The sequence below is a fragment of the Schistocerca serialis genome, chromosome 3 (assembly GCF_023864345.2).
Source record: "Schistocerca serialis cubense isolate TAMUIC-IGC-003099 chromosome 3, iqSchSeri2.2, whole genome shotgun sequence".
NCBI lineage: Eukaryota > Metazoa > Arthropoda > Insecta > Orthoptera > Acrididae > Schistocerca > Schistocerca serialis.
Window position 1 is genome coordinate 19,934,349 of NC_064640.1, and position 24,868 is coordinate 19,959,216.

A 24,868-nucleotide genomic window follows, 5' to 3' on the forward strand; every position below is an offset into this window, starting at 1 on the left:
TTATGATGGTTTTCTTTGACCGGAGCCGCTATTATTCGGTCGAGTAGCTCCTCAGTTGGCATCATGAGGCTGAGTGCACCCTGAAAAATGACAACAGCGCATGGCGGCTGGATGGTCACCCATTCAAGTGCCGGCCACGCCTGACAGCGATTAACTTCGGTGATCTCTCGGGAACCGGTGTATCCACTGCGGCAAGGCCGTTGCCACATCTTGCAAAGGTGTTAGAAAAAAAATAAACAGGTGATTAAGATTATAATAAAAACATATAAAAATGATTGAAAATATTTATATTTTCTTGCACATTAGTCTTTTTATCAAATGTTTTTCACACACTTGATTCCAGTTTCAATAATGCTTACATTACAATTAACTTTATTTACATGATTCTGTACTTATACCACATCTTTCCAAAAAACAGTTAATTTACAGGGGGCCTTATACCACATCTCCTTCCAATCATTACTAATTTAATTAACAAAACTGACACACAAACACACAGACACCACCTATCTACCATTATACACAATTTACATGATTCTGTACCTTATACCATTCTTTCCACATCAAAGTTAATGTACCTGATTCTGAACCTTATATCATTTCTCTCCCACTACTCTTTATGTCTGCTATTACTAATGTTGATATGAACTTGGTTATTTACAATTTATTTTAGTATTTACATATTATTGCACATTTTGAAGCCAACAGCTAGCGCACTATTCTCCATACAAGAGCAAGTGTACTACTTTTAAACATACACACAAAATTGTAACAAATGTACTTTTTCACGATAGTAAAATGGTATTTACAAACACTGAATATATTAACAACAATTACTAACAACAATTACTAACATACATTTCAGCAATTTGTGTCCCGCAATAATGACTAACAAGCACTTCATTGAAAGAGGAACTCTACTATTAATTCAACTGAGAAAAAATAGTTTTTGGAACAGAAGCTCTTTGTCTACTACTATTTGTTTGGAAAATATAGCTAACTTTTTCAACACATTCTGAGCGGGAAATATCTCCTCTTAAACTTAAAAATTGTACCAGCTGATCTTTTGTGACATCTGGATATTTATCTACAAGACCATGAAGATCAAGTGACAGTATCTCTGGATCCTGAATCTTTAGAAGCTCAGCCAAATTGGCAATTATGTCAAATGGCGAGTCAAATTTTGACAGCTTTGGAGCAATACGAACAAAGAAGTCTTTCAATTGATTAGCTTCTTTCATTATCTTGATAGCACATTCTCTCCGTTCTTCATAAGATTTAAATGAAAGTTTCTTGTGAAGCATGGCAGAAATATACCGCTTTGCAACTAAATTTTGTGCCTCTGATAGAACGTAATCAAAATTCCGTGGTCTTAAATGACTGTAGTCAACAAAATAATCATCCAAGGTTACACATATCGTATCTACAGCTTCACTTTTGCCAACCCATCTAGGTGTTATCAGACTCTGAAAATGGCTGTCCAAGTCCAAAAAGGCTTCATCAAGAAGATACTGTGCAGCATCGTCCCTCAGTTGCTAGGGGGAAAAAAAAAATATCAAAAAATGAACCTCGCCCAATGAAACTGGGCACAATAATTAAAGTAGCAACTTACTTGGAATGTATTTAACAAAGCCTCAAATTTCATGCCTCCCTCATTGTCACGTACACCTGGAAGCCAATAATGCTGCTTCATCTGCTGAGCCAATTCGACAAAGTGTAGACAATTGTTAACAATGGTTATCATGTACTGTGTGAAGTATGGCATCTGCGAAAAATAAAAATAAATACACAATTTCTTTTGTCAAAAGAATACAATTTGATAATATGAAAATAAAATAGAAAATTCCAAGAGTGATTAGGATGCATACTATGTGATCTTTATAAACAAGAATATAGAGTTAAAATATTTAATTGCAAAACTAGGAAAAAAAGACACCTCTAATATGAGAGCAAAAAGGGTATTATCCAACTGGAACTCTTAAACTTTCTTCTCTCATACTCATACATACATTTTTTCAAGGTTGGTGCCAATATTATTGTGACATGAATCAAAGGAAGACCAATTCTAGAAACAGGAACCCACCGTACACTCAGGCACAGATGCAAGGTTGATTTTTCTGGGGTGGTAGGTGGGGTCACAGTGTCTTTCTTTCTTTCTTTGTTTTTTTTCCCCCTCCTTGGCATTGACAAAATTATAGTTGAGTGGTAGCAGCACACACAGTGAACCGTGCTCATTGTTCACTAAATCTGTATGTATCTGGCCCATAAGGCAATTACATCACACCAGTTGTGCAAGGGCAGAAACTCCTTAAAACGTCCACAAGTGGAGATGACCTCATGACCCTGGTGTCAAGTTTCACCGAGACTAGAGAAGCAATATGTAGCACAGCATGGTAGATGTAGTGCCGCATATTTCAGATTACCACATTTACATTATGTTTAACAGCATTCGAAGAAAAATAACCAATAAATCCTCAAGGTGTCAAAAGTTAGCATGTTCAAGTGCTTTTGGACAGTAGCCACCACTGGTTAGTAATCTCTCTCTCCAAATGCTGTTAAGTTACTATAAAGGTATGAACAAAACTTTTCTTTTCAGCTAAAAGAAATACTGTATTTACTCAAATCTAAGCCGCACTCGAAAAATGAGACTCGAAATCAAGGGAAAAAAAATTTCCCGAATCTAAGCCGCACCTGAAATTTGAGACTTTAAATTCAAGGGGAGAGAAAAGTTTTAGGCCGCACCTCCAAATCGAAACAAAGTTGGTCCATTGTAATATGAGACACAATTTAGGTCGAATGAATGTCTATACAGCTACAGTAGTTTGGTTCGAGTCGTAAGCTTAGCAGTTAAGCTTTACCAGGTAGCCATTGCTCTGTGTCAGGTGCTTCATCCATATTTATACGGGTACCCTTCCTTTTTCACGTGCTTCGTCTAGTTCAAATTGATTGCTTATTTTTCTTTGATCTGATAAGTGCCGTTCTCTTTGATTTAGGTGTTTACGTCACTCTAAGCTGAATATGCATTACTGTACTGTGTCATGCATTGTTTGTCGCATTCTGATAATGTGTGTTTACAACTTGTCGCCACTTACAATAAAAAAACAAAAGAGAGGAATCGTCTCATTAAGGAAACAATGGAAAGATACTGCTATTTATTGTTACTTACACTGCTGCTTTCTTCGATAATGATCAACAAGAACCAAACAATACAATGCGTATGATAGAAGATGTTCTGAACAAGAGTTTAGCGAAAATTTTTCTCCGTTTGAAAATCTTTGCAGACGCCTCTTTAGTACATTACATTCTGCACAGAAATTAGAGTCATCTTAGATTTAAAAATCTAGTCAATTGCCGTGCTTCATTTCTGACTACCACTATTAGGCATAAGAATAATACGAATATAAACATGACATTATATGTATATTCTTCCGTGTTTGCTGTTGTCTCACTCACTCAAGTTTCGTAGTTGATTAGGCAGACAGGATTTAAATGAGATAGCAGCAAACATGAAACAATACATGGCAAAACGTTTATATTCGTATTATTCTTGTGGTGAAGAGAATACTGCATGTGATTCACAATACATAAAAGTTCTTATTAGCAACCATCTCTTCTCCCACGTAGGGAAAAATTCCGAACGTAGAGTTGGCCATATTGACAAACATCCCAAACAGTCCTGCCAGTCGAATTTTCGTAGTACATTGAAATGCTGCTACATTCGAAGATGAACAATGTGGAATTTGTATTTACTTCATTGGATAATCTTCCACCTTTTTTTTAATTTATCTACTGACGGAGAGGTTTTGGCGCCAGTATTTATCCTTGTGGCTGCAAAGCATGCCTGTGTAGCGCTACATATATTCGACGGCAGAACTTAGTTGTGGCGGCACCTACTAACATTTTTCAGAACTTCTGCTTACTTTGCACTCAATTCTAAGCTGCAGGCGGTTTTTTGTATTACAAAAACCGGAAAAAAGTGAGGCTTAGATTCAAGTAAATACGGTATTGAGACATTTTTCTCTTCTTCCTCTCAGTAATTAGGTGGCAAGAATACTCACAAACAGAAATTTGGCGGGAATGACACAATGATGCCTTAAATTCTTGTAATGCAAGAGTGAAATGACAAATTTGAGCTCATTATACAGCAATCTTCATGTAGTGATTGAACATTCAGTTGGCTTCCACTGTGACCACTCTGTTTCATCTTTTTTGTACTGCTATCCGGACTCTTGTTACCAGCGATGATTTAATGAAGAAATTTACTCAAGAACCTCCTCAATCAGATTACAACAAAAGAAGTAGTGATGTCACACTACACTACTATGTAAAGAAGATTTTCATTTCATAATGTATCAAACTTAGCTTTTTAAATAAATTACAAAAATGTCTTATTGAAACCTTGACGCAATTTTCAAAATGAGTACTGCATAATAAAGAAATATTAGGGGAAAAGTTCATTTAATGATATGAAAACATTCCTGTGCCTGCACACTGTACTACATGGTGCTTATGCTTTAACAATGACCACAAACACTGAAACAATGACCTACCTGACTCCTATCTTCAAAATGCTTCTTTTTGAATTCCACTATCGCTTCACCATACATCTTTCCATATTGTGTTACTTGTTCCATGCTGAGAATCAGTGCTCTAAATGTGAGGTCCTGGCTGGAATTTTTTGAACACCAAATTAACATTTTAAGTATGAACACCTCAAAGACACATTACTTTGTCTAAAAATGTATAACTTTACACTGCAGATAATGGGGTGTATCAGTAAAATAATATTTGGTTGTCCTTAATAAATGAAATTTTGATATGTTCTTTAGTGCACGAGTGAACTGACTACCAAGCTACTCTATGCAGTTTATCAAGTCATTGTTTAGCAGTTTTCAGTATTATGGGCGAAACATACCACAAAGAGCCAGTTACACAAGTCAGTTAACACGACATGTTGACAAACTCACTCACTCACTCACATTAAAGGCTACACTACATTTGAGGACAACAATTTTACTTCTAAAGATGCACTGTGCAATTAAAATACTCGTAAAATCCTCTCACTCTGCTAGAAAAGTTTATTTATTCTTATTCACAGATGTCAACATTCAAATGAAATGGAAAGTATTGGTTTGGTGATTTACCCACATTTATAAGGGTTAAATAGCATTAGTCTTCCATAACTTACTTTTGACATAGTTCAATAATTCTCAGATACCAAGCCTTGAGATTGAGCGTTACACCAGTTGGTCCAGAATACAGAAAAAAATTGTCTGTGTCCTTGCTCAATCATCTTAGTATTTACTTGAAATTAATAAAAATCAAAAATCATTATGGTCATACCACCATCTAAATTACATTCCTTCCACTTCGACATTGTTTTAGATTTAATGTAAAATGATTCTTGTGAAATGAGAACATCAATTAATTTTTAAATTCAGCCAATGAAATGCAGGATAATGAGAAATATATATGAAATGCAGCATAATTATTACTGACACTAATGTACAGCCAGAACAGAATCAAACTTTGGATGGAGAGTACTGCTATTTACACAAACATTGAATATTCCAGAATGTTGGTATTTATACAAATATTTAAGATCACAAAATATAGAAGCAAAACATATTTGAAGAACATTCCATAGACTGTAAGTACTAAACAGCAAATAACTGCTTGTCACAGGGGTTGAACTGGTAAACCACAGTACAGCAACCAATGATGCTAATCACTAAACCACACTGACGCACCATTGGATGTGGCGCTGTTCAGTATCTAGAAGAAACAGTGACCTAATGTTTCAGAAATTCTCATTGGAGCAAACTACTGCACTCTGACTCTAGATCTTGTCAGTTGTCTTCCATATGGAGTCACTGGTGACTCCTCACATTCTGGTCATGTTGTTACATCATCTTCACTATGATGAGCATTGAAACTAGCCCCTCCTGTCAAAGCTTTGCGATCAACCAGTTTCCTTGAACCTACCTTTGTCAATCTGCACCTCTGGACTGTAGCAGGGCTTCACGCAGAGGATATGAATGACATATCTGTGCTTTTGTCATCTTGATGAAGGGTAATAATATTCTACTTTGTATGTGACATCCGACAAGCAAGGAAGGATATGATATGGCACAAAGTGGTACTTTATCCTTACTCCATGCACAGGCATACAAATTCAAACTGAATCCTGTGGGCTATATCTCACTGTCCCTGATTGGTGCTTGGCATTGCAGCACTCTCTTAGATTAGATTAGATTAGATTAGTTTTTCGTTCCATAGATCCGTGCTGAGGAGATCCTCGTGGATGTGGAACATGTCAATTTTTTGTAAGCTGAAATAACAATACTAATAGTATGAATATATACAACACATCATTTGTTTCTATTAAAAAATTCGTCAATGGAGTAGAAGGAGTTTGCCACTAGTAAGTCTTTCAGGCTCCTTTTAAACTGATCTTTATTTGTAACTAATTTTTTTTTTATATTTGCTGGCAAATTATTGAAGATGAGTGTTCCTGAGTAGTGGACCCCTTTTTGAACTAAAGTAAGTGCTTTTAAGTCCTTGTGCAGATCATTTTTGTTGCTGGTATTGTATGTATGAACTGAGCTGTTTGTTGGAAAAAGAGATATGTTATTTAGGACAAATTTCATTAAGGATTAAATACACTGAGAGGCAGTAGTTAGTATACCCAGTTCTTTGAAGAGGTTTCTACAGGACATCCGTGAATTTACTCCACAAATAATACGTATTACACGCTTTTGGACTCTGAAAACTTTTGTTTGCCTTGAAGAGTTACCCCAAAATATTATACCAGATGACATTATGGAATGAAAGTAGGCAAAGTACGCAAGCTTTTTCACTTTTATGTTGCCTATGTCTGCTAACACTCGAATTGCAAATACAGATTTGTTAGGCGTTTCTGTAGTTCTGTGGTGTGCTCCTCCCAACTACATTTATTATCAAGTTGTAATCCCAGGAATTTAAGACAGTCAACCTCTTCTATCTGCTCTTCTTCATACTTTACGCATATTCTGGGTGGAAACCACTTACAGGTTCTGAATTGCATATAGTGAGTCTTTTCGAAGTTCAATGTCCATGAGTTGGCTTTAAACCATTTATTAATATCGATGAAAATATCGTTAGGAGATCTTTCTAGAACTACACTCGACATACTATTTATTGCAATACTTGTGTCATCTGCAAACAAAACGAACTCTGCTTCTGGCAGTGTAACTGATGAGAGATCATTAATGTACACAAGAAAAAGCAATGGCCCTAAGACGGATCCTTGTGGGACACCACATGTAATTTCTTCCCATTCTGATGATGACTGATGACTTAATTCACTAGTTCCTTTCACTGACACCCTTTGTTTCCTGTTAGTGAGGTATGACTGTAACCATTTTGCAGCACTGCCTGTGACACCACAGAATTCTAATTTATTTAAAAGGATGTTGTGGTTCACACAATCGAATGCCTTTGACAAATCACAGAAAATACCTGCTGCTTGTAACTTGTTATTTAATGAATTAAGTACATTTTCACTGTAGGTGTAAATAGCCTTCTCGATATCAGAACCCTTCAGAAATCCAAACTGTGTTCTTGATAATATGTTATTTATGGTCAGATGGTTGAGAAGCTGCCTGTACATTACTTTTTCTAAAATTTTTGAGAATGCTGGCAAAAGTGAAATCGGTCTGTAGTTTGGTGGTATCTTTTTATCCCCTTTCTTGAATAAAGGCTTAACATCTGCATATTTCAGCCAGTCAGGAAATGTCCCTGTTATAATTGACTGGTTACACAAGTAACTTAGAATTGTACTAAACTCTCAAGAACATGCCTTAATTAACTTTGTTGATATTTCATCATAAGCACTAGAATGCTTTGTTTTTAAAGATTTTATTATGGAAGTTATTTCTTTTGGTGAAGTGAGTGACATATTCATGTACCTGAAGCTATTTGTAAAGGCTAGTTTCAGATATTCAAGGGCATTATTTACTGATCCTGACAATCCCATTCTATCAGTAACGGATATAAAGTACTTGTTAAATAGATTTGCCATACTATGCCCATCGGTTACTAATGTGTCATCTACCCTTAGTGCTATTTGCTCCTGTTCCTTTCTGGTTCTACCAGTCTCCTCTTTCACTATATCCCATATTGTTTTTATTTTGTTCCCTGACATTGCTATCTTCTTCTCGTAGTGTATTTGTTTAGATGTCTGAATTACTTTTTTTAATATTTTAAAGTAATCATTGTATTTAGCTAAATCATCAGCTTGGTCCACAGATACATTTTCCTTTTTGTCTGACAGGAAATCTTTATTCCTTGTGTAATCCATGGTTTTACTGTAGATTTCTGTTTCATTTGAGTAACTTTTAGAGGAAAGCAGTTTTCAAACATGGTACTGACATTGTTCATGAATATGCTATATTTTTCATTCATGTCATGAGCACTATAAATGTCTTTCCAGTTCATATCTTTGAGCAGTTTTCTAAAACACTCAATTTTTGGTTGATTGACTACTCTCCTGTACTCAGATGTAGCAGTCTTGATAATCTGCTTAGAATTCACATCTAAAACAAGGAGCTGCATGTCATGATCTGACAGTCCATTTATAACAGGTTTTATGATATGATTTTGTTCATTTGATTTGTCTATAAAAATTTTATCAATGGCTGTCCTTGAGGATTTAGTGATCGTAGTTGGAAAGTTTACAGTGTGTGTTAGATTGAAAGACAACATTACTAACTGCAGTAAATGTTTACTAGAAGATTGCATTAGAAAATCTGTATTAAAGTCACCAGCAAATAAAATTTCTTTGTTTCTTCCTGTTAAATAACCCAAAAGAGCTTCCAGATGATTTATGAATAGATTTTAATTTCCTGCAGGTGCTCGGTAAATAGTTACTGTTATATAGGATCTGTTATGGAACTCTACTTCTGTTGCACATGCTTCTAGATGCTGCTCTAAACAGAGCACCTGGGTGGCCAGGATCCATATGTGACCAAGCAGTATTGCTTCTTTGGTCCTGGTGATGTGGTGTTTCACAGTCATCCTGAGTATCGTCCAACTGAAACAACAAGAGTGTATCCATTGTCGTTTCAGCCTCAAGACCTTGGAGCAGGAAGAACAGTATGAAGCCCGTACTGTCTTGCTCCGCTTTGTTGTATGTGACTGTCATGATGAGCAGTACTGTACCCCAATATCTCAATTCGTCATCAACATACATCAAGAGCACATCTACTGGCATCTTATTAAAGCATTTTTGACCAACAGAATAATGCAGAACCTCACACATCAAAAACATCCCAAATAAGTGGCATAGTACAGGGGGAAGAAGACACTTGAAAACGAGAATCATTTCCTGATACATGTCATGTAAAATAAAAATAAAAGAAAACCTTGACTAGTAGCAGAAGTGTTATTTATAAACAAACCAACTCTGAAAACATTCCTGCAAAGAGGTGGAGGAGATTAGTGTTTAACATCCTGTCGACAGCAAGGACATTAGAGATGGAGCATGAGCTCTGATTAGAGAAGGACAGAGAAGGAAATCAGCCATGCCCTTCCAAAGGGAGCATCCAGGCATTTACCTTAAGTGATTAAGAGAAATCACAGAAAACCTAAATGTGGATGGTCTGATGTGGGTTTGAACCATCGTTCCCCCAAATGTGAGTCCAGTCTGCTAACCACTGTGCTACCTCATTCAACATTCCTGTAAAGAACATTGTGGACTTAGCAACTGATGGGGCTCCTGCGATGGAAAGGAGAGAAAAGGTATTCATAGCCTTGTGTTGGAAAAACAATAGCTTTCCAAAATTTCTGGCTCAACATCATGTAATACACCAGCAGTCACTGTGTGGAAAGCATTTAAATACGAACAACATAACGGAAACAGTCATAAAAGTAGTGAACAAAGTTAGAGTACATGAAATTCTACTGCAGTATTTACTGCTTCATACTAAGTTTGGCTTAGTAGATGTAGAGATTCACAATGTTACACTTTTTCTGTTTGAAACAAACCCTTGATGACAAGTTCTTCAATATCAATACACTGACATTCTTTCAGAGTAGAGAAGTGAATTCAAAAAAGCTTCCAAGATTTCAAAAGCATTTCAATTGCTGCACAGTCTGTTAAATCATGTTTTAAAAAGGTTGATGGTGAAGACTCCTCTCTTTGTGTCATGGAACATTGAGTCTAAATAAGTGTAAATGCTGAATTGGCCAGGATGGGAAAATGAGTGAAGTGTCTGGTGGTGTTAGGAGTAAACTTTCGGAAGAAAATACTGTTTCCAGTCACCAGTGAAGATGTTATTTCTCGAAAAGCTTATGCCTATGCCTACGGGTTACACTAACTCAAACTCGCTATGACAACCGGAGGCTGCTGCAGTTAAACTGAGAGGCATTGCGCCCCCAAAGGGAGGAACTAGTAACATCGGTCGTGGACTCAGCTGGCAGGCAAGAGAGCATTCCCAGTACTGACTACTGACACATTCTCATCAACCCATCTGGTGCGTCCCATGTGCCCCCCCCCCCCCCCCCCCCCACTGTCCTATTGATGGGCAGAGCTTGCATCATTGTGTGTCCCTTCGTCAGCAATACTACATGGGATAGTGTTTACATCGACTGAGCATGGGTGTTCCGCAAAACATCCAGTACTATGCAGGCCCAGGCTCAGCCATTGTCTTACCAAAGAGAAGTACAGTACATCACATGAAAGACAATGAAAAAGGAAAATTCAAAAAACCATTTTTCCTCTCAATAAAACGCTCACCCTTCACAGAAGACCCTGCTTCGGTGGAGCTGGAACTGATTTTCAAAATGATTTATCTTTAAAACCACTTTCTTCAAGCTCTGAAAACATTTCACCTCTTACTCCTAAAGTAAACTACTCAGTTTATGTCCAGTTTGGTCCTTAAGTGAAGGCAACGTTCAGCTTTACATACCTATGTGAGGTTTATTTTACTAGTATGAAATTTATACAAAACAAGTAGAGAAGCAGACTCATTAGTGAATACTGACAACTATATTTGAATGACAGCCACTACCCATTCTCCCAACACTAAAAAGAACACCTGTTGGTGACAATAAGTGCCACTCCCTCATTAAAGCTAGTAAGGCTGATACAAAAATCTGTTCTTACATTTGTAATTTATTACTCACAACACTTTTACATTTACTAGAAATATAAATTTACAGGCAATAAACAACTTTAAGATCTTTTAAAGTACTTATTTTTGTCCCATTTCTTTTAATGCCCCACAGTTGGACTCAAAAACAGTACAGTGGCTCAGAAGCTTCATACATTTGGCAACCACTGTGTTAGATGCAATTTTGATGATCACAATCATGACAGCCTGCAGTTTCTTGGCACATTGGTTCAACATGAAGTGTGATTGATTGGGGCACCACTGGAATGAAACAGGACATTGATGGTTTTACATTTAACGCTATCTGAACAGAAACTGCTACTACATCGGAGAGATTTTAAAGCCCTTGGTACTGATCCACCTTCAGACAACTCCACATCCCATATTTTGATAGTTTTCCTACGAGCACATGGTGGGGAACATTGATTGCTTCTTCAAAGAATGACTGGTACCAGTGCTTCCTTTGTTTTACATGTTCAAACATGTCTGGGATAAGGTTGGTTGGCAACTTGTTCATTAGCGTCATGTGGCAAACCACACTTTTGCTTTGTTGACCCATGTGGAGGAGGAGGCGGAGGAGGAAGGCGGAGGAGGGCAGATCTCAAGAAGTGTATCCCAGACCTCTTTGAATTCTCTGTCATGATATTAAACAATCTTAGCTTTTCCCAGTAACAAATAATCTAAGTTATATTATACAAAGGGGGGGGGGGGATGCCTCTTACTTTTGATTTGGAATTACATTTTATGTTTACTGCTTGGATATATGCAGAGAGAAATAGCAATTTAGCTACTATTGACCTATACATGGTCACCTGTTACGTATCACAACTTAATTAGTACCACACAAAAATTATTCACTAAAGAAACTGAGAGCAAGTAATATGCCTTTATAGTAAATATTACCAAGTACAATATTTTCTTTTAATCAGTGTAATTGCTGCATACCAGAGAAGGTGCATTCTTTCCATGCCGTAACAATACCAAATACTGAAAGTATATTACCTGATAGTTCTTGTTACCTGAAGATTCTGATCAATCATTTGAAACACAATGACTGGAGCAGCAGTGTGATAATAACCTTCTTGATCACCAACTTCTGGTAAAGCCCCACTGTTCCAGTCTGTTTTTTCTGTTTCCAACGTTTTTTGCATCCACTCAATATAGTTCTTTTGCATATTCTACAAACAGAAGGGGAGCCAAAAATCTGTTATTTTTAAAAGACAGAGTACTCTGAATTTAGTTCATGGTTAAGAAACTCACACTTAAATATTTCTGTTGTAGATCTTCTACAATTGCATTGTTTAGGAGTGGTCCAACAGACTGAATATTTAGTTCTGGGTGCTGCATTAGTTCTGGACCAACATACGTATTCATTATCCATGAAAGTATGGAAACATACTCATTGCCTTCCAGGCCATTGCTGATCAACTCCTGCAGCTGCAGAAAGACAAAATACAGTTGTATCAAAACACACAAAATTATAACACAGGAAAGTCCAATCCAAGCATACTAACTTTCTGCATTTTAGTATTCTAATGAAGACCAGTCTGAGGGCCAAAAAGTATCACAATGCAGATTTGTTTGAATACATAATGAGAACCGGCCCCAATCGAAAATCAAGCAGGAAAAGCAGTTACAGTTTCCAATTTCCACAGCACAATTTTTTGCTGTAGTATGTGTTAAGTATCTGTTATTTAGAATCAGAGCACAAGTTCACCTATTTTTTAGTCTGTTAAATAAAGTTTTAAGCATTGTGCATGGTTAGGAAGAATTACACTTTGACTTACACTTTTCTACTTACATGTCTAGACAGACATTTGTGATACATGTGAACATATGTATTCAAAATATCCCACTGTGGTGGAAAGCAAGGCACACACAATGTCTTTACAACTCTCAGGTCTTCCAGGATAAGCTGTCTTGTGAGCTGTGGGGGGAAAGAAATTAATTAGTGTGCACAGCAAATTGCAAACAACATTCATCGATATAGATGTCATCTGGAAGGATGAGGAGGAAAAATATTCTTCAGTTAAAGTCAAAGAAAGGAGAATAACAAAGCAACAAATATCTCCAAATAATATGACATTATATTGTGATTTGGCATAAACTTATTTTACCTAATTAGGACAGAAAATCAATGAAGCAGGAAGTGTTACAATGATTTTTTTTTCGTCATATGGCACAAGCATTTTCTTTCTGTATCATTTTGTGCTTCCAGAATAATAATTCAGTTTATTAATTTAATTCCACTTTGCATAATACTGAAAGTGGTACTGCAAAGGTTAATTCATTTAACGCACAATATTTAACCAAAAAATTTGAAGAGGTTCCACAGTAAATTAGGTATAGCCAGGATGGAAATATAACACAAAGAAAGTGTATAAGTGAAAGGTAAGACAATCATAATATGATATTATTAACCCTTTTCTTCTATATGTTCAAGTACACTAAACAAAACTGGCCACAAATTGATATTCGGGCAAGTATCAATGGAAAATTATTAACTTTGGTGGCCAATGGATGAATGTGTGACACTGCAGTGCAATTCCACCATGCAGCTAGCACGGATAGTAAACAGGGGACTTGTCGACACCAGGGCATAAAGTCTTTGCAAATTTCATTCGGAGTACTCAGTTGGACAGTAACTAAGACTTGCAAACAGGTGCCTGACCAATACATATAGATGTCAGTGTTTGACGGAGGAATTGAAGATGGGCTCAAACAAGACAGTTGGAGTAACGGGAGAATAGCTCAACATTTGAACAGGAGAAATGCCCCTATTCAACAATGTGGGCAGGAATGGATGGACCATGGCCGAATGCAGCATCAATAAGGAAGCAGTCGACCTACAGATATGATAATGTGAGGACAGAGCAATCAGAGGCACCATTCACCCAATGTGCAGCTGGTGCTCCAGTGATCACACGGAGCATTAGTAGGTGACTCTTCACAGAAAGGGGGTCAAGTTCACGGTGCCCTTTGAGCCGACCACCATTGACCTCTGTACACCAAGCCCATTTGTAGTGGTGTTGGCACATTTGGCCTGAAATATCGACTGGAGTAGAACTGCCTTCAGTGGTGAAGATGAATCCTGCTTTGAACTGAGCCTTGACGACTGTTGAAGATGTGTCTGGAGACACTCCAGACAGCAGTGGGATATCAACCTGAATTGGCCGCTGCATGGGCCGACAACCGGGAGTGATGGTCTCAGGAGCCATTTCATTTCATAGCAGGATGCCTTTCGTTGTCATCCGCAGCAGTCTGCAGCACAGTGGTATGTTACCGCTATTCTAGGTGCCATTTTCTTGCCCTTCATGGCAAGCCATCCCGGACTTATATTTCGACAAGATAATGCCCACTTGCACATAGCAAGAGTTTGTACTGCTTGTCTTCATGATTGCCAAACCCTACCTTGGCCAGCAAGGTTATCGGATCTCCTCCCAATTGAGAACGTTTGGAGCATTATGGGCAGAGCCCTCCAACCAGCTTGGGATGTTGATGATTAACACACTAATTGGACACAATTTGGCATAATATCCCTCAGGATCCCTTGTGTTTATGCTCTGGTAGCTTCGGTTATTCGCAAATTGAGCTTCGCCAATGAAGTACCCAACTGAGAAATATGAATAATCTGGCCAAGGATTCACTACTCCTCTTCGGTATCAAAAGGATGAACATGTCTTTACAGATAGGCACTACCACCAAACCTAGTCCACACAGACAGATTTACCATGCCATATCCTTACACACCCCCAATCCTCCCACTACCCCAAAAATTAACTACAAAAGACCACCTCCCTTGTCACCCCAATATCATCCTGGACTGGAACAACTGAACCATATCCTTGTCAGGGCTTTGATATTCTCTCATCGTGTCCTGAAATGAGGAATACCCTAATCAAGATGAGCAACTAGCTCCCCTTTCATCAATATGGGAAATAATTAACCGTGGCCTCCAAAAGTTCCAATTTACAGTCACTTTAATTTAAGAAATTCATAAAACATCTTTATTATGACAGATTTGGAAAAATAATTTTTCCTTATTATGAACTGTGACAAAGTGCAGGATCTGTATATTGTAAACAAAAATAAAACAGTGTGCTCTCTCAGAGTAAGACTGCAATCAGAAGTAAATTATTCTGAAGCTTCAAAGGACAGTTCTATCTGCTCACAAAATATAAATAGGAAAGCTATTAGCAAGTACTGTTTGTACGTTCCATAAAAATGAGACAAACTGTCTTGGAAGAAGAATTTAATATTATGGTTTCATGTACAATTGACAATGAGGAAATTAGAGGTGGAATGCACACCACTGCACTACGTTACACAGTCGAAATTACATTTGTATGAAATGGGGTTATGTAATGTAAAGTGAAGGAAGATTAGGATTTAACATGCAATGACAACATTGTTTTAGAGACAAAGCACAAGTTCAGACTGAGAAAGGAAAGGAAAGGAAATTAGCTGTGTCCTTTTTTAAATAAACCATCCTGGAATTTGCATTGATTGATAAATGGAAACCACAAACAACCTAAATGTGGTTGGCTAGATGGGGATTTGAACTCAGTTCTACTGAATGCTTAGCTATTTTTTTCCTTCAAATGTTCAAATGTATGAAACTTCCTGGCAGATTAAAACTGTGTGCCGGACCGAGACTTGCACTCGGGACCTTTGCCTTTTGTGGGCAAGTGCTCTACCAACTGAGCTACCCAAGCACGACTCACGCCCCGTCCTCACAGCTTTACTTCTGGCAGTACCACGTCTCCTACTTTCCAAACTTAACAGAAGCTTTCCTGTGAACCTTGCAGAACTAGCACTCCTGAAAGAAAGGATATTACGGAGACATGGCTTAGCCACAGCCTGGGGGATGTTTCCAGAATGAGATTTTCACTCTGCAGTGGAGTGTGCACTGATATGAAAATTCCTGGCAGTTTGGAAGGTAGGAGACGAGGTACTGGCAGAAGTAAAGCTGTTAGGACGGGGCTTGAGTCGTGCTTGGGTAGCTCAGTTGGTAGAGCACTTGCCCGCGGAAGGCAAAGGTCCTGATTTTGAGTCTCGGTCCAGCACACAGTTTTAATCTGCCAGGAAGTTTCATATCAGTGCACACTCCGCTGCAGAGTGAAAATCCCATTCTGTTCAAATGTATGATAGTGCAAATTGCTTGCTACTTCAAACACATAACACAAACAATTCTTTCAGACCATTGTCTGGGTTATTAGGATAAAAATTTTGAAAATGCATTAATAACAGCCCCAACTCCAATTTGTGGTGATTTCATAACCACCGGAAATTTATCAGGTTATCATCTTTTGCAGAACACACCACCATCAAAATCTGCACTTTCATAAAATTAAACACACAACTAATCAATATGAACTAAAGAGTTCTTGTATTTTTATGCATGAATAAACTGGATTAACTTCATTTGAATGGAATACTTATCTACATGATATACTGACCTCTAGGTATCTCACTAGCCACATTTTATTGTCTTCTCTCTCATCAACTTGTGTACCTTCAATCCGCTGAGCTACAGATTTTTCAAGCACATCCAAAGCTTTCTCGCGCCATTTCTTTGGTCTACCTGGTGGTAAAAACCCACTCTGTTTTTGACGCTAAAAATGAGAAATTGGAAGGTGAATTGTGTGTGTTGCATGACCGGTGACTTAATTTCAAAACAACTATTTATGACAACCTGAAGAGCAAAACTATCCGCTTTCTCTTCCCTCTCGATAATGCGAAGAGCAGTTACAATAACTGTAGGCTCTTTCCTCACTGTATTAAGTGTGCGGCTCAAGATAAGGCGTATCTGCTTCTCCAAAAGATTGGACAGCTCTTCCACTTCCTGGAAATAAGCTTCTAACATGCTTTTATCTGCAGGGGCCTGATTAGGCAACTTGTGTAGTTCATAGAGAAGATCATCTCTAGAATTTTCTAGGTCACTCAAACTCTGGAACAAAAGTATACAAAATAAAGAAATGCACAAATAGACAAATTTTACTGTATAAAACAAAAATTCCCAACTAAATACGTGAAAGTAAATGTTGTATAAAAATACGTTACCTGATGTGTGTATAAAAGTTTTCCTTCATTTATCATCCACTGTTTAGTTCTCTCAACACTTTCACGCACTGTAAAAATGTGCTTAAGATTCTCCATGGCTGTCACATATTGAGAATGTCTCATATTCTCATCACAGACAACTTGTAATTGTGAATGTAGTTGAGGAACTGCTACAAACGAATCTTCGATCCATTTTAAGCTGGATAAAACATACAAAAGCATTAATATTTTGACTATTTTTGCAAAAGTGATCATTAGACTGAGAAGTATTTATGCAACACAAAACAATAACTTAAAAGATCTTTTGCACAGTGTAGATTTTGTTAGGTCCTGCATGCAAACTGACAAATAAGTCATACACTGAACAGGCAGAACATTATTACCACCCACTTAAGTGCCTTACTAAAAATGTAACATCTTGTGGCTAACACAGCAGCAATGAAGGGATGCAAGCAGTCAGCAATAAAATTGGTGTAATCAGCAGATTTCATTGCACTTACTGTAACAATTACCAATGTTACAGGAGGTCCAATTGAATAAACCTATAGTACAATATAGAACAAGTGTGTGTCACAAGAGGGGAAGCAGTCTTTTCAGTAACTACTTGGTTTAACAATCATGTAAGAAGGTTGTATATGCGGATGAGACCTGGAGACACGAAGGTTTCAGATTGATTACATGATGTTACTGCACAGATTTCAAAACCAGATTTTAAACTGCAAGACTTTTCCTGCAGCAAATGTGGACTCTGACCATTCATTGGTTATGAATTGCAGACTTAAACTGAAGAGACTGAAGAAAGTTTGGAAATTTATGAGACAGCGCTTGAATAAATTGAATGAACTAAAGGTTGAGAGCTTCAGAGGGAGCATTAGATAATACCTCACTGAAATGGAGGAAAGGAACACAATAGAAGATGAATGGGTAGCTTTCACAGGTGATATACTGAAGAAAGCAGAGGATCAAATATATAAAAATACATGGACCAAGATATAACCAACAAGATACTGAATTAATTTAATTAACAAATGGACATAATAATTAAGAAATTCAGTGTATAAAGCATCCTTCTGTCACTGAGCAGTGTGTCAGCAGTGCGCAAATAGCAGCATTACTGCATTTACTATACAGTCTTGTATTTTAATAAACGTTTAAATTTTGTGTAGAATTGTTTGTGCTCTCTGTAGATTAGTTCAGACATTCTTTGCACAACAGTATATAGCATGGATAGGGACTGCGACTGCTGTGTTCGGACGCAGGCTGAGTTGGCATCCCTGCACTCCCAGCTTCAGGCAGTGTTGGCTTCGGTCACACAGCTTGAGGCTGTTGCCAATGGGCATCACTGTGGGGATCCAGACGGGGGTTTGTCGGAGACGGCCAGCTCCTCCCACGCACCCCCCACTGGACTACGGCTGTGGCTGCCTGGGATACTGCCCACAATGAGGCTGACCCCTCACCCGTGGTAGAGTGGGAGGTCGTCTTGACCTCGAGGTGTGGCAGGGGGCGAAAGACATTCCAGAGGGCTGAACGGATGGCCTCTTCAGTTTGTCTGACGAACCGGTTTCAGGCTCTGTCTTCGCCTGATACTGATCTTCGGCCAGACATGGCTGCTTGTCGTGTTCCAGAGGTTGCCTCTCAGTCTGCAAGATCCGGGCGGTCACAGAGGGTGGGTTTACTGGTAGTTGGGAGCTCCAACGTCAGGTGTGTAATAGGGCCCCTTAGGGATATGGCTGCAAGGGACGGGAAGAAAACCAATGTGCAATGTGAAAACCAATGTGCACTCCATGCACCGAGGGAGCCATTCCAGATGTGGAAAGGGTCCTTCCGGATGCCATGAAGGGTACAGGGTGCACCCATCTGCAGGTGGTCGCTCATGTCGGCACCAATGATGTGTGTGTCTATGGATCAGAGGAAATCCTCTCTGGCTTCCGGCGGCTACCTGATTTGGTGAAGACTGCCAGTCTCGCTAGCGGGATGAAAGCAGAGCTCACCATCTGCAGCATCGTCGGCAGGACTGACTGCGGACCTTAGGCACAGAGCCGAGTGGAGGGTCTGAATCAGAGGCTGAGATGGTTCTTCGACCGTGTGGGCTGCAGATTCCTCGACTTGCGCCATAGGAAGGTGGGGTTTCGGGTTCTGCTGGATAGGTCAGGAGTCCACTACACACAGCAGGCGGCTACACAGGTAGCAGGGGCTGTGTGGTGTGGACTGGGCGGTTTATTTAGTTTAGATGGCCTCAGGCAAGTACAGAAAGGGCAACAGCCTCATAGGGTGCAGGGCAACATCAGGACATGCAGGGACCAAACAGCAATCGGTATTGTAATTGTAAACTGTTGAAGCTGCGTTGGTAAAGTACCAGAACTTCAAGCGCTGATAGAAAGCACCGAAGCTGAAGTCGTTGTAGGTACGGAAAGCTGGCTGAAGCCAGAGATAAATTCTGCTGAAATTTTTACGAAGGCACAGACGGTGTTTACAAAGGATAGATTGCATGCAACCGGTGGTGGCGTGTTCGTTGCTGTTTGTAGAAGTTTATCCTGTAGTGAAATAGAAGTGCATAGTTCCTGTGAATTATTATGGGTGGAGGTTATACTCAACAACATAGCTAGGTTAATAATTGGCTCCTTTCACCGCTCTCCCGCCCCAGCAGCAATAGTGGCAGAACAACTGAGAGAAATATGGAATACATTTCACATAAATTTCCTCAGCATGTTATAGTCTTAGGTGGAGATTTCAATTTACCAGATATAGACTTGGACACTCAAATGTTTAGGATGGGTGGTAGGGACAGAGCATCGAGTGACATTATACTCAGTGGACTATCAGAAAATTACCTCAATCAATTAAACAGAGAACTGACTCGTGGAGATAACATCTTGGACCTACTGATAATAAACAGATCCGAACTTTTCGACTCTGTAAGTGCAGAACAGGGAATCAGTGATCGTAAGACTGTTGCAGCATCCCTGAATATGGATGTAAATAGGAATGTAAAAAAAGGGAGGAAGGTTTATCTGTTTAGCAAGAGTAAGAAATAGAAGGCAGGTTTCAGACTAACTAACAGATCAAAACGAAAATTTCTTTTCCAACACTGACCATGTTGAGTGTTTATGGAAAAAGTTCAAGGCAATCATAAAATGCGTTTTAGAGAGGTACGTGCTGAGTAAAACTGTGAGGGACGGGAAAAACCCACCATGGTTCAACAACAAAGTTAGGAAACTACTGTGAAAGCAAAGAGAGCTTCACTGCAAATTTGAACGCAGCCAAAACCTCTCAGACAAACAGAAGATAAACAATGTGAAAGTTAGTGTAAAGAGGGCTATGCGTGAAGCGTTCAGTGAATTCGAAAGTAAAATTCTATGTACCGACTTGACAGAAAATCCTGGAAAGTTCTGGTCTTACGTTAAATCAGTAAGTGGATCAAAACAGCATATCCAGACATTCTGGGATGATAATGGCATTGAAACAGAGGATGACACGCATAAAGCTGAAATACTGAACACCTTTTTCCAAAGCTGTTTCACAGAGGAAGACCGCACTGCAGTTCCTTCTCTAAATCCTCGCACAAATGAAAAAATGGCAGACATTGAAATAAGTGTCCAAGGAATAGAAAAGCAACTGAAATCACTCAACAGAGGAAAGTCCACTGGACCTGACGGGATACCAATTCGATTCTACACAGAGTATGCGAAAGAACTTGCCCCCCTTCTAACAGCCGTGTACCGCAAGTCTCTAGAGGAACGGAAGGTTCCAAATGATTGGAAAAGAGCACAGGTACTCCCAGTCTTCAAGAAGGGTCATCGAGCAGATGTGAAAAACTATAGGCCTATATCTCTGACATCGATCTGTTGTAGACTTTTTGAACATGTTTTTTGCTCGCGTATCATGTCATTTCTGGAAACCCAGAATCTACTCTGTAGGAATCAACATGGATTCTGGAAACAGCGATTGTGTAAGACCCAACTCACTTTATTTGTTCATGAGACCCAGAAAATATTAGATACAGGCTCTCAGGTAGACGCCATTTTCCCTGACTTCCGGAAGGCGTTCGATACAGTTCCACGCTGTCGCCTTATAAAGTAAGAGCCTACAGAATATCAGACCAGCTGTGTGGCTGGATTGAAGAGTTTTTAGCAAACAGAACACAGCATGTTGTTCTGAATGGAGAGACATGTACAGTCTTTCAGGTGGCCTCTGGCGTGCCACAGGGGAGTGTTATGGGACCATTGCTTTTCACAATATATATAAATGACCTAGCAGATGGTGTCGGAAGTTCCATGTGGCTTTTCGCGAATGATTCTGTAGTATACAGAGAAGTTGCAGCATTAGAAAATTGCAGCGAAATACAGGAAGATCTGCAGCGGATAGACACTTGGTGCAGGGCATGGCAACTGACCCGTAACATAGACAAATGTAATGTATGCGAATACATAGAAAGAAGGATCCTTTATTGTATGATTATATGATAGAGGAACAAACATTGGTAGCAATTACTTCTGTAAAGTATCTGGTAGTATGTGTGCGGAACGATTTGAAGTGGAATGATCATATAAAATTAATTGTTGGTAAGGCGGATGCCAAGTTGAGATTCATTGGTAGAGTCCTTAGAAAATGTAGTCCACCAACGAAGGAGGTAGCTTACGAAACACTTGTTCGACCTATACTTGAGTATTGCTCATCAGTGTGGGATCTGTACCAGGTCGGATTGAGAGAGGAGATACAGAAGATCCAAAGAAGAGCGGCACGTTTCGTCACAGGGTTATTTGGTAAGCGTGGTAGCATTACAGAGATGTTTAGCAAACTCAAGTGGCAGACTCTGCAAGAGAGGCACTTTGCTCTCGCAGTGTAGCTTGCTATCCAGGTTTTGAGAGGGTGTGTTTCTGGATGAGGTATCGAATATATTGCTTCACCCTACTTATACCTCCCAAGGAGATCATGAATGTAAAATTAGAGAGATTCGAGCATGCACGGAGGCTTTCCAGCAGTCGTCCTTCCCGCGAACCATAAGCGACTGGAACAGGAAAGGGAGGTAATGACAGTGGCACGTAAAGTGCCCTCCGCCACACACCGTTGGGTGGCTTGCGGAGTGTAGATGTAGATGTAGAAAAGGATTATAAATGTGCCTAAAAAATGAGACTGACAGAAAGTTCAAAATGACAAAGTTCCTGGCTAGAAGAGAAATGCAAACTGTAGATGCATGCGTAACTGCAGGCAAGATAATTGATGCTTCAAGGAAAATTAGAGAGACCTTTGGATAAAAGGGGAGTATCTGTATGAACATCAAGAGCTCAGAAGGTAAGCCAGTATTAAGAAAAGAAGGGAAAGCTGAAATGTGGAAGGAATATATAGAAGGTCTATAAAAAGGAAATGAACTTTAAAGCACAGGAAGAAGATGAAGGTAAGGTAGTAGATATGAAGGCTTAAGTTGAAACACAGCCCCTGGAGTAGATGATATTTCCTCAAAATTATTAAGATGCTTGGGAGAGCTATATATGACAACTATCCCATGTTGTGTGCAAGATATATGAGACAGGTGAAATACCGTCAAGGCTCCAAGAAGAATGAAATAATTTCAATTCCACAAAAGGCAGGTGCATTACTAATGAACCATCAGTTTAAGAAATCATGGTTGCAAAATACCAACATCAATTATTGACAGAAAAATGAAAAAATAGGTAGAAGCGAACCTCAGAAAAGATCAGTTTGGGTTCCAGAACAATGTAAGAACACACGTGGCAATACTGACCCTACGACTTGTCTTGGATGATAGGTTTAAAAAAAGACAAACCTTCATTTATACCATTTGTGGGTTTAGAGAAAGCTTTCGACACTGATAACTGAAATGCACTTTTGAAATTACGAATATAGCAGAGATAAAATACAGTGAAGAAAAAGTTACTAACAACTTGTAAAGACTCTGGGCTGCAGTTACAAGATTTAAAGGGCATGAAAGGTTTTTTGTTTTGGTTAAGGGCACAAAAACAACTAGGGTCATATGCACCCATGACAAAACCATAGAACATAATGACAAAAAAAGGAGTTGAAAACAACTACATGTCAAGTCCAATCGATGGAAGGAAAGACAGCTAAAAAACAGGGACTTGGAGAAAGGTCCATAAAATACACCATAGAGCAACAGAGGTCCTGATCTAAAGATTAAATGTCCTTCACCATATCGCTACGGTGGATAGAAAGTAAAACGCGGTCGACAGCCCGCACATCATTCGCTAAAATAGCCGATAACTCAGATGGCAAACATAAAAAAGAATGTAAGTGGTTAAAAAAGGGCATTCGGCATTCCGTCAGGAAAGGTCAAACCGTCTACGGTTGAGGGCAATGAGCACAAAGTGGTGGGGGAGCACCATTTAACAAATGGTGAGGGCTAAAAATACACAACCTACCTAAAATGATCTGCTCGTGGTGATCGGGCTAAGAGGGGGTTGTCCAAGCTGCTGGGAGAGGCTTAATTCTCTGGAGCTTGTTCCCATGAAGGGAGGACAAGTGGTGATGTCAAAGTGACACCACCTGCTGACAGACAGCAACACAGAGACCATAGGAGGGAATGGAAGAACTAGTGGACCAAGGTACGAGGACTGCAGCAGTGTCAGCGACCTCATTTCCCATCAGACCGACATGACCAGGAACCCACATAAACATCACAATGGCTACATCGTGAGTGAACAAGTGATAGCTTTCCTGAACCCACTGCACTAATGGATGGACGGTGTACACCACACAGAGGCTCTGAAGGGTACTGAAAAAGAGTCTGAGCAGCTGACAATTGAAAAGCTTCTGTTGCCAGATGTACTGCGAGGCCTGACACAGGGCAAAGGGCTCTGCTGTAAATACTGAGCAATGTTCCAGAAACCGATACCAAACATCATTGGTGCCAATGATGAAGGCACATCCGACACCACTGTCTGCCCGAGGGCCATCAGTGTTCACAAAGCTACTACGTGAAGTTCTGTGTGAAGGTAGTGAAACTTACTGTGATAGAGCGAGGCTGGAGTAGTGTCCCCAGGAAGCAAATCAAGGCCAAGATGAACAGGGTCACCACATGAAGCCAAGGTGGTGAAGAGTTCACATTCATCGAGAAATGGCAGGTAGCATGAGGTTAAGTTGCCAGAGCATGAGCCGAAAGCGAACTCCAGGTGGTCAGAGAAGAGGAACACATCCCATACCGGCAATCAAAGGAGTCATCGAAGGAGGTGGTACAGGATGGGTGGCCAGGCATGGCAGACAAACAGCACGCGTATCTGTTGACTAGAAAATCACGGCAATATGACAGCAGTAGTTCGGCAGCTTCTGCATACAGACACTCAACCAGGCTAGTGTAAAAGGTGCCAGTGGCCAAACAGATGCCACGATGGTGGATAGTATTGAGATGGTGTAAGAGGGACGGACTTGCAGATGCATAAACAAAACACCCATATTCTAGTTTTGAACAGGCAGTGGACAAGGGTGATCTGACCCGCTCCCCAGGAAGTACTGCCGACGACATGTGGGACACTGAGGAATCAAGTACAGCAGGCAGCACCCAGGTAAGACATGGGACGACCACGAAAGTTTCCTATCGAGTATGAGCCCCAGGAATTTCATATTTTCAGCAAACTGAAGAGCAACAGGCCCAAGATGTAAAGACGGTGGAAGAAATC

The 24,868-nt window shown here is 39.5% G+C and overlaps 1 protein-coding gene across 1 annotated transcript in view; it reads right to left on the minus strand.

The window, feature by feature from the left end:
* Positions 1 to 270: 270 nt before the first annotated feature.
* Positions 271 to 24,868, minus strand: part of LOC126469682 (exocyst complex component 3) — a 50,958-nt gene continuing 26,360 nt past the window's right edge. The window contains exons 4-12 of the mRNA XM_050096835.1: positions 17,217 to 17,415; positions 16,849 to 17,103; positions 16,613 to 16,768; positions 12,955 to 13,080; positions 12,414 to 12,590; positions 12,156 to 12,331; positions 4,551 to 4,668; positions 1,613 to 1,765; positions 271 to 1,535 (exon numbers count right to left, since the gene is read on the minus strand). Coding sequence (XP_049952792.1) covers positions 924 to 1,535; positions 1,613 to 1,765; positions 4,551 to 4,668; positions 12,156 to 12,331; positions 12,414 to 12,590; positions 12,955 to 13,080; positions 16,613 to 16,768; positions 16,849 to 17,103; positions 17,217 to 17,415 — 1,972 coding nt within the window. The 3' untranslated portion in view covers positions 271 to 923. The remainder of the gene's footprint in view (positions 1,536 to 1,612; positions 1,766 to 4,550; positions 4,669 to 12,155; positions 12,332 to 12,413; positions 12,591 to 12,954; positions 13,081 to 16,612; positions 16,769 to 16,848; positions 17,104 to 17,216; positions 17,416 to 24,868) is intronic.